At 37.4% G+C, this 15,491-nt stretch overlaps 1 protein-coding gene and 1 pseudogene across 2 annotated transcripts; one reads left to right on the plus strand and one right to left on the minus strand.

Moving 5' to 3' along the window:
• Window positions 1–2,479: 2,479 nt before the first annotated feature.
• Window positions 2,480–9,024, minus strand: LOC141606814 (uncharacterized). Of its 2 annotated transcripts, none has more exons than XM_074426143.1 (5): window positions 8,760–9,024; window positions 5,833–7,320; window positions 4,400–5,481; window positions 3,681–3,878; window positions 2,480–3,290 (listed from the first exon to the last, which is right to left on the minus strand). In XM_074426143.1, exons 2-5 carry the CDS (start codon window positions 7,281–7,283, stop codon window positions 3,232–3,234), a joined length of 2,790 nt encoding a protein of 929 aa, XP_074282244.1. In that variant the 5' UTR covers window positions 7,284–7,320; window positions 8,760–9,024; the 3' UTR covers window positions 2,480–3,231. The 2 variants fall into 2 exon arrangements, with proteins under 2 accessions (XP_074282244.1, XP_074282245.1); XM_074426144.1 differs by having other exon boundaries at window positions 5,833–7,289; window positions 8,760–8,843.
• Window positions 9,025–11,854: 2,830 nt separating this feature from the next.
• On the plus strand, window positions 11,855–14,377 carry LOC141608850 (pectinesterase 2-like; annotated as a pseudogene).
• Window positions 14,378–15,491: the final 1,114 nt, after the last annotated feature.

Genomic DNA, 15,491 nt, shown 5'->3' on the forward strand with positions numbered 1-15,491 from the left:
TGAAATTTACTAAATTAAATATATTTACTATGGAGTATTATTAAAGGTCAAAATTATTGATCAAATATTAATCATAAAATTCCTAATTATCATAAAGCATGTTCAATTTTTATTTTTTTGGTATTTTGGTGAAAAAATATTCATAATATGAGAATTTTTATTTTTTAGTCAAGTTACAATGAAAAGTTAAATGCCCAGTTTTTTTTGATCTTAAATTTGGTTTACATTTTTTGTTGAATATGTAAATATTATATTTAATTTTTAGTAGATATATTTAAAATGATTTTTATAATAGAAAATAATAGGTTTTAGTTAAAAAAATGGTAGAAAAATTGATTTGGGCTTAGTTGCACATTTTTGAAAAGTGAAACTTAAGGGGTTGAATTGCACATAGTACATAAGTTATGGGGGTAATTTGCTACATCCCCGACTTAAAACGGATTATCGGTTTATTACATGGTAATAATAAAAATAAATTTTTAACATTTTTAAAAACTTGTCATGTGATTTAATATGTATTTTGAACCATATTAAGATTAAAATTAATAATTTTCATCTTAAATAAGAATTTGTATTCGATGGATCACAAATTATAGAATAAGGAGATATTCACATTATAAGACAGTTCTTTAACATAAAAAGTTACCTTATCGCATTTAGAGTTCTTCTATTTCAAATTTCAATCGTGAGTTGGAGGTTCGATTTTACCCGCGACATAGTGCACTCATTTGTAGACAGTACGAGTGTTCACTCAATGGTCCCGACCAAAGACCACCGAATCAGTTGGTCCGGATCAGACCGGACCACATTATATTTGGTGCGGTCCGAATCCACCTATTTACTCTACTTTGCTCTTTGGTCAGATCTTGAACCAAACCGAAGGAACGATGGATCGAATCATGGACCGAACTTATAAACAAAATAATCTTTAAAATTATAACATTTTTTTTGTCCATATACTACACCACGATGACAATCATATTTGCTCCATTTGATCTGGTCTGGTCCACGTATTTTTCTAATCCAGACAAGACTAGACCAGTATTAATATAGTCCGATCCCCCGACACTTTTTAGGCTTTTAACCCTTATTTAATCTTCGTTTCAGATAGTTTAATCCACTCCAGACTAGTTCTAAACCAATAAACACCCCTACTCATTTAAATCCAAAAACAAGTAAAATAAATAAATAGACTTAACTCCGTCTTTATTTAAAGATCTCTCACTTCCTTTTATATGTTATCAATAGTCAATTACTCCGTAGTCAATAGTCAATTAGTCACTATGGGTTGGTGGACTGGATGGATGCTAATTGCCACTACGGATTAGTAAACTGGTAATGACTAATGATGGATGCTAATTGCCCCTACGCAATTTCGTGGAATAGTGGGAATAATAGCAACTTAGCAAGTAGGATCTGTATTTAATACGATGATGCTTTGCTTTATTCTGTCTTTCTCTACTTAATTACGGAGTGTGAAATACTTGGCTTTAATACCAAGTACAAGTAGTTGGTTAAAAGACTCGTCGGCAATTCTTTTGTGCGATCGTTTTTTCCGCGTTTTTTAGCAAATTGTGATCGCCACCAAATAATGACCACCTTGAAAAAGATTATTTTCTATTCATAAAAAGTGGTCAATATTAATCCAAAAATGGTCATCATTTATCAAAAAATGGTCACATTTTTTTGGTCACACGTGAGACGGTTGCATAATAGAATTTGCGAAGAATCGTATACAAAGTATGAGTTTGACAAGTATTGGTTCACCACCATTTTCATCATGTATCATAATTATCAGTTGGTCCTAAGTCGGATTTAAACTAAAAAAAATTAAAACGGATTCAAATATATTAATATTATTAGTGAATAAAATAATTAGATTAAATTTGTATATAACTGCTTTACATAAAATTCACTAGTTCTTTATCATAAATTCATAACCCACAACTCATTCACAAATTTTTATTTAAGACGGGCATATTCATTTTAACCTTAAAATGGGTCAAGTATTATTACACATAATAAGACAAAAACAAATTAAATGGAGATTAGCAAAAAATTTGACCCATCTATTCGCCTTAAGGAAGACCTACCGGGAAATTATTGAGAAAGTCTCCTATACTGTTGAGATAGAGCAAATAAGAAATAACACACACACCTTGAAAATTAGCCGTTTTAAACATAAGGCGGTCTTAAATAAGAATTTGTTTCTTGAAATCGGGCCAGTGACCAATATAAGCCACTTGTATTTGAGATAAATAATCGTTAATATTTTAGCTTAATGGCAAGAAAAGAAGGGGAACAAGTCAAGGCTAGGAAGTCTATAGAGACATTTAAGTGAACAATAGCCAGAACTTGACGATGTGGTTTGTAATGACTCATATGTAAGACCGTCTCATACAAGACTCACTTTTCATACGGAGAGTTCAGGAGGCCAGGGGATATTTCACATTGTGTGTAACAGACATCATTCCCATAATTAGGGCTTTTCAATGGTCAACAGACAAAGTATAGCTTAAATTCAGGCACATGTCGAAGAATGTCTCGGATTCTTGCACTAAACTGCAGGGATTTAGCACTGGTTCATTACACGAGAGTCGAGACTGTCCTTAAGCAAAATCAACTCCTCCCCTCCTCACCAACTACTCTTAAGTGATCGGGGCGGTTGCTGTTAAGTTTGATACCATAGATATGAGAGGTGAAAGGGTAAGTTTTAAGCCCATAATAAACTAGATAGGCCAATACACAGCTCATCGGCAAAATAATACAGATCGGTAAGGACACCTGAAAATTAAGAGCAATACCTTCCAGAAAAAGGAAAATGAACACCCGGCTCTTTTCTCTATTAACGGGGCGAACTTTCAGTTTTAGTTAACCAGCAGGGGAAGCTCGTACAGAGGTCAAAAACGTACAAACATTCTCCGCTCCAACTAAATGTTTGCTGATAAAGGTCAAACAGCTAACCTAACACCGACTGCAGCAAAAAAATAGCAGCTATCTTCCAGATTATATATATGGCGAACTTTCAGTTTTAAAGAGTTAATCAGCAGTGAGAAGCTCGTCCACAAGTCAAAAAGGTACCTAACACCGACTGTTTGCAGCAACTCTTCAGCAAGAAGAATAACTAACAGAATATAGCCATGCGTTGAACAGCTTGTTTTGACCATGCCTCATTTTCCTTACTTGGAAGTCGTATCGCCCCAAAATTGGTTTCAGAACCCAACTGACAGCTCATGGTCCACTTATCAGCCCAACTGACGGGGTAGCAGTAGTGATTTCTCGAACAGAAGCTGAAATACATTTAATAAAGCATCAGATCGCGTTATAAATAAATTCCCGATTGGACGTAGAAGCCTAGATTTTTACAAATTGGAATATACAAATAGACATGAAGAGTGACTTTCAGATTTGGTCTCGCTTTTTTTTTTTTGATGACGAGGGGGTTGAGTTCCCCCTGGGCCCATGCATTCCCGCACCACCACATGGACTATGTAAGCCACCCCCTTCGGGGGCTGCAGTGGCCAAGTGATCATCGCTCCAGCTGGTAGTCGAACCCGAGGTCTCACTTTTTGTTAACAATGCACAAAGACTGTCCGAATGACCCACGGTAAATGGATCAAGGCTGACTAAATTGGAGAGGGACTACGTTGGAAAACAAAGCCAAAAACCTTGAGACTTACACTCAGGCTCCAATGGGTTTTCAGGTAAAGAGGATGCATATGTCGGCTGTGCTTGAGACTGACTCACAGGTTCAACCTGACTTTCTTGTAAGGATGGTGTGACATCCTGCTGTATAGCCGGAGATGCTTTCAGCTGCTCCTCAGTGTTCTTTAAGTACTCACACTCACTTGAATATGCTTTGCTTGATGGAGTGCCATCTGCGGCAATGCAGAGGACAGGGATCAATAAAGAGAAAAAATAATATGAAATGATCTACAAAAGTGAAAACGGACTGACGGACGGCAAGACACGTCTAGTATCAAGTAAAAACGTATAACGACTGATGAAAAAACAATCACAAAGTGGGACTTGCTATAAGGAAGATACAAACCAAAAGAAACGGAGGTGATATCGCAATAAATTGAGTCATGAGAAGGAATTATGGGAAAGGACTAATTGACATCTCCATAATATTGGAGCATGGACATTGGTAGTGCATCCAGTTATTATATTAGCAAATTGGCGATGACTAGCTCACATTAAATTCGTAAATTATTTTTGAAGCTTGATCTCAAATTTTGAGAAAGATACTTCCATATTTGTTTTGATATTTATGATTCCTAGTGACTCGGAATATCTACACAACTAAATTTTAAAATAATCATTAGACAAAGACAATGCCATGACTACAAAATAAACTGCACAAAGAAGCAGGCAGCTAAACCAAGAACTCTCGTACCTCCGAACTGTTTGGGGCCTGAATAAAACATCCTGTCGGAATCATATATCAAATCACATCTTTCTTCCTTTCTGAAATCCCCTGCCCTCTTATAACCACCCCTTGAATAGCTTTCATTTCGTCGGAAATTTCTATTAAGGTTAAATCGCTCATTGTACTGGAATTGTCGACCATCTCCGTCCTTATCATAATGTCTTACTGGTTGAATTCTTTCAAAGATATTTTGAGGCTTCCTCTTATATTCATCTCCCCCATTATAGTAAGCATTCCCCCTATCAGACTGAGGATTATCACTGAATCTCCCACGTGATTCTCCGTTGTCATATCTTTGGTCTTGTCGGAATCCTCTCACAAATGGTCTCCTGCCCCTACCGCGACCTCTAGTCGGCTGGTAAGGGGGCCGCATCGGACGCACCCTAGCATCAGACCTGAAATCCGGAGAGAAGCTTCTGGATCGAGATCGGGATCGCCGGTTACTGTGCACAAATCGAGGTTTTCTCCAATATTCATCAGTTTCCTCATAGTCAGGATCACTTAAAGGACCATCATTTGATCTCAATCTTCCTGGAGAACTCATAGTGTTAAATCTCGGCCTTTGATCGAAAACTCTCCCAGATGATCTCTCCCTATTGTGGTTAGCAGAGTGTCCGGTTGGCTGATGTGGTAACCTTTCTCTTCCCATTCTAGCGTCAGACCTGAACTCAGGTGAGCGACTTCTCGACCTTGAATCATATTTTTGTTGACTCCGAGGATAATGCGAATTTTCACGGGGCGAAAAGCTTCTCTCCCCTTTCCCAAAATTATTTGGCATACCCTGTCTGTGGTATCCTTCTTTAAATCCCCGGTTTATTCCACCAGAAAATCTGTCAAATTTGCTCCTTGAATTCTTGTCCGAATTAATACCTCGACCGTTTACCATCCTTTTATCATGAAAATCATCTCTTTCTCCTGGTGAACCTTTTCTCATTGGATTATATCCACTTCGTGAAGTAGAGATCATACGAGGCCGGCAAACTCTAAAAGAAGTATCCTCAGAAACTCCAGGAATTCTGTCTCTACCTTCTGAACCCAAGTTCCAGGATCTAAAAACAAATAGGCTCACAGATTAGTAAGAATCAAACTGACAACCAGTAATCATATCTCAAATTTATTGTCCTCAATAGACATTAGTGGTCAAACAATGTGAACTTTGACCGTTAAGTTCTTCATATATAAGTATAATTATTACCAAAGATACAGTGTACAGCATGTCTTGTTTGATCCATAAAAACGATTTTCATGCAACCATTTTTAAAAAGAAGCAAATATTGTATATTTTCAGAAAATAATGGCAAGTCAACGCCGTTTTACCACCAAAGTCAAATTGGGGCATCATAAATGGATGTAGTAGTAAACAACCTTCGCTCCCTCCTTAGGCTGGAAATAGATTTTACCTGCTTCTTATGGAATCAGCACTTCTTCTGTCTGAACATGGCAACCTTCTTCTATCTCTGGAATCGCGTAGAGCATCGTCACTGACGTCTTTGCCAAGTCTATCAGTTTCTGAATTTGATCTTCCATAACCCTTGCAATCTCGCTGGGCCCCAGAAAACAATTTCAATGATGGAGATTCTTGATCATGTGTTGACAAGCAGCTTTGATGCTGAGAACAGTCTTCCTCCACTCTCTTATCAAAAGTAAATTTCTGTTTTTCACAATCCCCGGCAAGGACTTCTCCCCACAGCCGGACAGAATCCTTAGCTGCTTCAAGAAAGATACCCTCCCTATCATCAGAATCATAATCAACATGCTCAGTTTCGGCGTCCTCAATTTCTTTATCCTCCCAGCCATATCCAACTGACTCTCTCAGTTCTCCGTCTTCTAAATTACCGTCATAACCTTGAGCATTGGACACATTGTCCCTTTCAAAAGCATAACAATTCATGCCATGAACAGAATTTCCCTTTAAACGGCTCGTAACATGATCAGATGACACATCTAAGCTACTGATTGACATGTCTGACCCTGTCTTGCTTTCAGGCATTACATAGGCTATGCTTTGACCACCCAATGTATCACCGCCGTTAATTGCTACCGCTGTCTCTCGTGAGGTAGACGTTTCCACATGCACAGACTTTTGAATACTCATAGCACTAGTTTGTGCAACTTCCGCAGACGTCATACAGGAACCAGCAAAAGTATCATCAACCGCATGGTCCCAATCATTCATTATCGTATTCAGATCCCAGTGCAATCTATAATTTCTAGGAGCATCAGACGTCTCTGTTGTATTTCCGGTGATTTCGACAGCCTTATTTGGCGAATCGAGTGGGATGTTTTCTGCAGGTAGAGCAACATTGTTTGCGGTGCCAGGCAATTCACAACACTCAATAGTTTTTACCTTTCTGGCTTCAGATACAATTAATTCATTTGGCTCCGATCCTGAAAGCTCCATTATTTGACTCAGACCATCATCAATAGTGGTATTTGATTCATCTTCTGTCACGTTGGCCATAGAATCAAGAGTCTCATTATCATTACTTTTCCGCAAGTCACCCAGCTTAGTCCTATCAACATCAACCACAGTACCATCTAATCCACCACTACAGGCGGCGGTAGCAACTATTGCAGTGCCTGTCAAATCCTCGTTGGAAATGGGTACTCCATTGAAAGAGCTCGCAGCATTCTGTACATCACCATCCATAACACGCTTTTTGCATAATGATCCAGAGAAATCATTTAATGCGGCCTCTTGCTCTGTGTTTCCTTTGACATGTGTTTGCTGCTCTAAACTGCACATACCACTATCAAGCTTTTGAGACTCTTCACAGTGCTTCGGAGATTGAGGAGTTGGAGATGGGGATCGCAAAAAAAACCTCCTTTTCTTGATAGGTACATGCTCCATATTTGCCTAATCAACGTCCTTCAAATGATAAGTCAGACTGCAAAAACAATAAAAGAGATAGCAAGTATTTAGAAGATTGATTAACATGAGCAACTTGAAATGGAAATCAAAATTAAAATCAGACTTATGATCACCCTCCCTCATTAGTCATCACCAAGCATATGATCACTTTAAAATCAGAGTTGTGCGATATGCCCCTGATGAAACTAGTGGATAAGCATAAGTCATAATCTAATGTCGATAATGTACACTGTAAAATAGTTTCATAATATCAAAACCCAACATCACTAACAAAAATGAGCATAAATTCCCCCGGGGTTTACATACGTCATTTACCTTAGACCCGTAGTTCAACCAGTGTTCAATCCTCTACATAAACTACCCAAAGGGGTTTACAGTGAAACTATTAAACCTCACACATAAGAACCCTGAGAGTTACTACACAAAACAAAGGAATTCAATATTTTGCATAAACATGACAGATACAGATTGTGGTGGTCTCCGAAATCATGTATCCAACAATCTAGAGTTAATTCAAAGAGTTTATCCCAGTATGAATTGGCAACTCATATATCAAAAGAGACGGATCATGTAGAATCCAACAGCGAAATCTTGATTTAAATGAAGAAGTCTCTCCTCGTATGAATTGCCAACTCACATGTCTAACACGATAATCATGTAGAATCCACAGCCAAAACTCAAGTTTTATAAAGAACTTCTAGAGTGACCACTACACATACCATAATCATAACCACAACCATCACCGTCACTAAGAGCATTTAAGAGCATTCAAAATTCAAAACCGGTTGATTTTTTTGCAAATACAGGATCATATCTCGATAATCTAAAGTACCTACCCAATCAACATATCATATTTTCGCAAATACGAGACCACATCTCGATAACCTAAGTGCCTACTCAATGAACATAGCACATTTTCCGCGTAACAACAAATCACGAAAACGTTTGTTCCAGCAAAAATTCTTCAACTAATTAAGTTATAGGGTTCATATTCTGACTTCGGAAATTCACAATCACAGGTCAACGCTAATTAACGGGAGATTAATTCACTGCTCAAATTCAAACAATCTACACCAATAAACCAAGGTTTCCACCGCCGCGACTACGCTAATTAAGCAGGCATCAATTCGCTACTCAAATTCACACAATCTACCAATAAACCAAGGTTTCCACCGTCGCCACGTATCCACATTTCCTCAAAACATCGATTCTTCACCATTATCATCGTAAAATCACAAAAATAGCATCTCCTCCATACACACAAATTCAACATTCTCGCTTCGGCGAAAATCGATATTTTCTCAACAAATCAAAAACACCGAATTTAACCGAAGAATATACGATCAAATCAACATCTGAACATCAACAAATCTACTGTCTTGCGCGTCGAATGTTGAATTTGATGCAAAATCAACAGTAAAAACAGAAATCAATAAAACTTAGGGTTTCCAGTACCTGTGTAGAAACACACAAAATCAAATTCAACGAAGCGAAAATCACAATCTTCGAACAATTTCGTTGAAGTTTTCAGTGAATCGAAACCCTAGAAACGATAAAATCTGAACCGTTGTATTTAGCCGACGAAGGAAAAATGAAAGAGCAATGATGAGGAATTGAATGAAGAGGTACTGTAGATTGTAGTAGTCAACTGTGGGTGTGTGTGTGGGGTAAAATTTAGGCCCAAAATTTAATTCGGACTACTTTTCCACTGATGATAATTGATGAGTACGAATTGTAACACACGGTATTGAATACGGGTATGTTTTTTCCAGGTGGGCCCTACAAAATGGCACTATCAAATTGACTTGGCAATGGAATGATTGAATGAACGATTTTTGTTTACAATTAGTCGGTCGGAGCAAGTGACGGATAATGTCACTCACAAAACGGATAGGGGGGACAAGGTGGAGGCACTCCCATGTGCTTCCCTCTCTCCTCTATTTGGGTCATTTGTGAGGGAAAATGGTATCCGTCACTCCAAAGTGACGGATACGTGCCGTCACAAATGAGATTTTGTGTTTTGTTTAAGACCGTGTTAACTGAAGCCCGTGTTTTTAGGTCTGGATAAAATTGAGGAGTATATAAAAGAAGGTTGTGATATATTGGCATATTATTGGGCCAAATGTGGTTAATTCAGCGCTGAGCATTTTAAGAGGAGAATCTTGCTGATTTTAATAAGACTAATATAGTCTTAATTTCGAAGAAGAAAGCGCCAGATCTTCTTGGGTGATATTGTTTCGAAAAATCAGAGTGTTTTTACACCAGGAAGACGTATTTCGGACAATAGTTTGATTGCTTTTGAATTGTTTCATTATATGAAAAATTCGAGACAACGGAAGGGCACATGGAGATCAAACTTGATATGGCTAAGGCTTATGATTGGGTGGAGTGGAATTTCTTGCGACGGGTTCTTGTTACTATGGGGTTTGATATTAGCTGGGTTCGGAGCGTGATGGATTGTGTCTCCACGGTTACTTTCTCTGTTCTTATTAATGGGGAGCCTTCGAAGGAGATTCGGCCCACGAGAGGACTAAGGCAAGGTGTTCCGCTTTCTCCGTGCTTATTTATACTGTGAGCGGAGGCTTTGGCTAATCTTATGAGACAGGTTGTTCAGAGTAATTCGCTCCATGGAGTTCAGGTGTCAAGTAGTGCCCCTGTTGTTTCCCACTTGTTATTCGTTGATGATAGTATTTTCTTTGCTCGTGCTACGATTGGAGAACCTGATGTTATTAATGATGTTTTGTGAAAATATAAGGCAACTTCAGGCAACTTGTTAGCCTTGAGAAAACCACAGTCTCGTTAGCAGAGGGGTGTCAAGGGCGCAGAAGGCGAGGTTGGCGGATAGGTTGGGGTGGTGGACGTGGAGGAGCAGAAGCGTTACTTACGGTTGCCTACGGTAATTGGACGGTCTAAGAAGGTTATTACGGATATAATCGTGATAAGCTATGCAAAAACGGCTTCAAGGTTGGCGCGGGAAAAATTTGTATAGGGCTAGTAAGGAGGTTCTTATAAAGGCAGCGGCCAATTCACTCTCTACCTATGTGATGAGTGTGTTTAAAATCCCAACTAACTTTTGTGATGAGCTTAGATCGTTGGTTTCGCGCTTCTGGTGGGGTCATGAGGAGGGTCCAAGAGGGATATCTTGGGTGGCGTGGAAGAAGATGAGTAAGTCGAAGGGGGAGGGAGGTATGGGATTTCGGGATTTCAGATTGTTTAACTTAGCATTTGCTTGGTAAACAAGCATGGCGATTATTGACTGGTTCGGGTAGTTTATTGGCTGGAATTATGAAAGTGAGATATTATACGAATGGAGATTTCTTAGGAGCGGTTGTTGCGCATAATCCAAGCTACACTTGGAGAAGTATTATTGAAGCTAGAGGGGTGTTGAAGGATGGGCTACGACGGAGAATAGGGGATGGGAGGGATACTCGGATGTGGGGTCACGCGTGGGTGGCAGGGACGCAGACGGGAAGGGTCATCTCACTGTGTCCTAATGGAAGAAAGGAGACGGTGGTGGCGGATTTTTTTGCTACTGACCATAATGTATGGGATGTGGAGAAAATCGATCAAATTTTCTTTTCTTTTGAGCGTGAAAGAATTACTAATATTCAATTGAGTTCAAATAGTCCGAGTGGTTCGTGGTATTGGGGATTGGAGTGTGACGGTGTCTACACTATGAAATCGTCTTATAGGATGTTGGCAGGGGAGATGGTGGATATGGCTGAACAATCGGATCTGACGAGGGAGGTGTGAAATAAGCTCTGGAAAGTTCGGTCTGGCCGAGCGAAAACCTCTTCTTCTGCCAACTCTATAATGAAGCTTTGGTAACAAAAACAAACATCGTCGATCGAGCTGGAGGTGAGTCTTCTTCTTATCCTTTATGTAATTTGTCTAATGAATCAAGTATTTATTTGTTTCGAGATTGTGGGGTGGCAAAGTGGGTGTGGGAAGGGTTGGGTTTGGTGTGTGAGGAAAACGGTTGGGGGGAGTGGAGTTCGGTATTGGGTGGAGGCGAGATGCTACAACTCTTTTAGGGGATCCTAACATATGAAAAAACAAAACTTGAGACCATATAGTAGTCACATGCTACAACTCTTTTAGGGGATCCTAATTTTGATGTTTTTACTATTTAGAAATGTAATAATTATTTCAAATCTTCATGTTCACACTTTCAAATATAATTTTCATGCATAAATTCTTCCTATCACTTTCTATCCTTCACATCTCAAATAATCCTTCACTTTGTCCATGACTCCTTATGGAAACCTTTTCAATTACCAAGTGTGAATTCATTACATCATGTTTAGTGTTAGGTTCTTATATGATTTTATTAGGAATTGGGAAGTTAAAGGACCACTCTATTTACTTATTATGAAATACAATGAGAGTCGGATTATATGTCAAACGGGTTGGTTGCATCAGGTTACGGGTCGGCTCAATTATGAGGTAATCTCCCCCTCATGTAAATGCTATACTATATACGTACCACTATTCCATGCACTATATAAGAAGCCTCAAAGTTAATTGATTCACAAAAAAAATAAAATAAAATGGCTAGTAGTAACATTTCATATATGATTTTACTCATGGGCATTATAGCCAATTTGGTTTTACTACAATCAACGACGACTACCAATGATATAATAGTAGCTAAAGACGATTCTGGCCATTTCAAGACTGTTACCGAGGCAGTCAATGCAGATTCTACAAGGGCCGAAAGAGTTGTGATCAGGGTCAAGAAAGGGGTTTATGAAGAAAATTTAGTAATTGGTAGCGATTTGAAGAATTTAAGATTAGTTGGCGACGGCATGGGAAGTACGATTATAACGGGAAACAAGAGCAATGGTACCGGAGTTCCCACCTTTTCTACTGCCACTGTTGGTAAGAATTTATAAATTTGATTAAGATAATTATGCTTATTAATCTTGATTAGCAAGTTCACATATTGTTTAATAAGACGGTCTTTTTAGTTTAGCGATAACACAAATACACAAAACTCATAAACACGACCTCGCCCCTAAAAAGCCCAATAAAATTTTGATGGAGTTTTGAAAAGCCCAATAAACTTGTCCAGTAATTTATCTTGCACTCTAAGCCCAAAATTTTTATTTTTTGATAAGGTAAAGAAACAAAAAAGCCCGATAAAATTTTGATGGAGTCTTTTGAAAAGCCCATTAAAATATGTCCAATTATTTATCTTGCACTATAAGCCCAAAGCATATTTTTTTTGACAAGTTAAAGAAACAAAAAAGCCAAAAGCAGATAAGACCTCGTCCTTCCCCCTTATACTAAAAGAATAAAAGATTACTAAATATTTCCCGCCTAAATGATTTATTCTATAATTAGATTTCACATTATTATATCTACAATGGGCCATACTTTCCAACAATAAATATCTCTATTTTGTAATATATAATATATAATATATAATATATTTTTCAATTTGCATAAATATATTAATAAGATATTCTGATTTTGTCATCAATAAAATTGTACTAATTATACATATGATGTGATAAAATATTTTACTATTATTATTTTTAAAACTAAACACGATGACTACGTACAATTATTTAGCAAACATTTTCATCTCTCTTATACTAAAAGAATAAGAGATTAATAAAATTTTCCCACCTAAATGAAGTATTCTATAATTATTATATCATATTTACAGATGCTATTACAAACAAGAGATATTGACATATTAATTAGATATTCTAATTTTGTTACATAAATGAAATTGTACTGAACTAATTATAGTATTATACGTATGATGTGATAGAAATGTTTTACTTTACTGTTATTATTTTTGTATGATGGTCACGAGCACTTTTTTAGCAAACACTTTCTAAATAATTCTATTATTCTATCTTTTGATAATAACTTACTAATGATGTAATTGTTAAATTTTCTAATATAACTATAAAAAAAACCGCGCATTCGCGCGGGATCTATACTAGTAAGCCTATCAACTGCAATCGAGGATCTCAGGCCTTTAATTTGTTATTTGAAACATCTAGTTTTCAAACTAAAATTTGTACTCCCTCCATTCAACTCCACTTTGCAACTTTGTATTTTGCGCACTATTCACAAGCGGACATTCAACTTCAATTTTCTCTCGATACATAAGTGAAAATATATTCATGTGGGGTCTTATTTTATTCGTCTTTAAGAGTACATTAAAAATATCTAACTTTTATAATTTTTGCAAATACGCAGCTAATGATATTTATCGTGTAAAAGTTGCGTTGGCAAACGTGATAAAAGAAACTTGTAAAGTGGAGTTGAATGGAGGGAGTAGTCATATTAATCTACGTGTCACTTTTAGTTGTGATACTTACTTCATTATTGACTATTGACTTTTTTTATGTGGAACTTTCAGCTGTGCAAGGTTACAGATTTATTGGAGAAGGAATTACATTTCGCAACACCGCGGGGCCGAAAAACCATCAGGCTGTTGCTGTACGTGTATCTTCCGATCGATCAGTCTTCTACAAATGTAGTTTTGAAGGGTACCAAGATACATTATATGTGCAATTAAGACACCAATTTTATCGGGAATGCAACATCTACGGAACCGTGGATTTCATATTCGGCGGCGCTTCTGCCGTATTCCAAGATTGCAATATACAAGTTAGAAACCACTAGCATCCCAAAAATGCACCATAACCACCCAAGGTAGACTCCAACCAAATCAAAACACCGGGATCATCATTCAAAAATTAAGAATCACGGCGGCCCCGGATCTCAAACCCTTCGTATCCCAATTCAAGACATATCTCGGAAGACCTTGGAAACAATATTCCAGGGTGATCGTGATGGAGAGCTATTTAGATTCAACAATTGATCCCGCGGGTTGGTTGGAATGGGACGGGAGTTTTGGTTTAGATACTCTTTTTTACGCCGAGTATAATAATTCCGGTCCCGGATCATCTACTAGCGGACGAGTCCAATGGAAAGGCTATAGAGTCTTTACAAATGCTTCTGAAGCTAGTAATTTTTCTGTAGCAAATTTCATTGCGGGTAATTCTTGGTTACCCGCAACCCACGTCCCGTTTAATGCCGGGCTTTAGCTTAGCTATTGAAATAAGAATGTAAATACTTGTATAGTTTTCCAGATTAATAGTAAAGGCCCAAAAAAATTTGTCCAATTTTATCTTGTTCATAAGTCTTGTCCAAAAAGCCCAACGAAAGTGACCATGAAATACATCATCACATAAAATAAATTTGGAGACCAATCTCAGATTCTCAACTGACATCACTACTTCACAACCAAGCTAAAAGTATAAATAAAGTACAAAAAACTCATAATTGTCATAATCATTACCCATTGACTTCATTATCACCACAAATGAAGCTAATCACAGGCAAACATGACTCGACTTTTTAACTTTTTCTTTTTGAAAGAAATAATCATAATTTATAATATCGATAAGATTGATATTCGGCTCTAGATAGAATTTAAACCTAGCTTCGTGTCCCTGATCATCACATCACATGAACATAATTATCATCACAAATCATGCTAGCCTATTGCTTTGCCTGACTTCCCATGATCGCTATGGACTTATATCTGCGATAGCCCAACATTCTGCCTGATCTCTAATTGCCCATCGTTTGCCTCTATAGTTGCCTTGTTCTCAAAGGCCCATTTTTGTTGTTGTTGTTGTTTTAGGAGTTTCATTTCCTACTAGGGTCGGGTTCAGGTCAACTCACTTCGATTCGGGATATTTTTAGGTCAATAATTATCAGGCCTATTTCGGGTTGAGTTATTTTGGGTCGGCGTCCTTTGGTTATTTCGCGATAGTGTTTTGCCTTAAGACATTTCGAGTTTATGGGATCTTTTAGGGTCAGATTTTTACAAAGAATCGAAAATTTCAACTAGAATTACAGATGTTGAATAATTTCGACATCACAAATTAAGCAAATACATTGGGAAAGAAATTTTTTTAATTACAGTTTTTATCTAATAATAAAATTGTATCTGAATCCGTTTTACAAACTATATTTGACGGTAACAAACATATCCAAACATTCATCCCACACTTGATGACATGAAGAATATTAAAGAGGTAAACTTCTTCATTAATTTTATTGTTTAATTTTCAATTAATTTATTTAGGTATAAACTCTCACTACGTTATAAGATTATACAAATACAAATACGAGTACGAATATTAATACGAG

This window comes from Silene latifolia, chromosome 10, assembly GCF_048544455.1.
Source record: "Silene latifolia isolate original U9 population chromosome 10, ASM4854445v1, whole genome shotgun sequence".
NCBI classification, from domain to species: Eukaryota; Viridiplantae; Streptophyta; class Magnoliopsida; order Caryophyllales; family Caryophyllaceae; genus Silene; species Silene latifolia.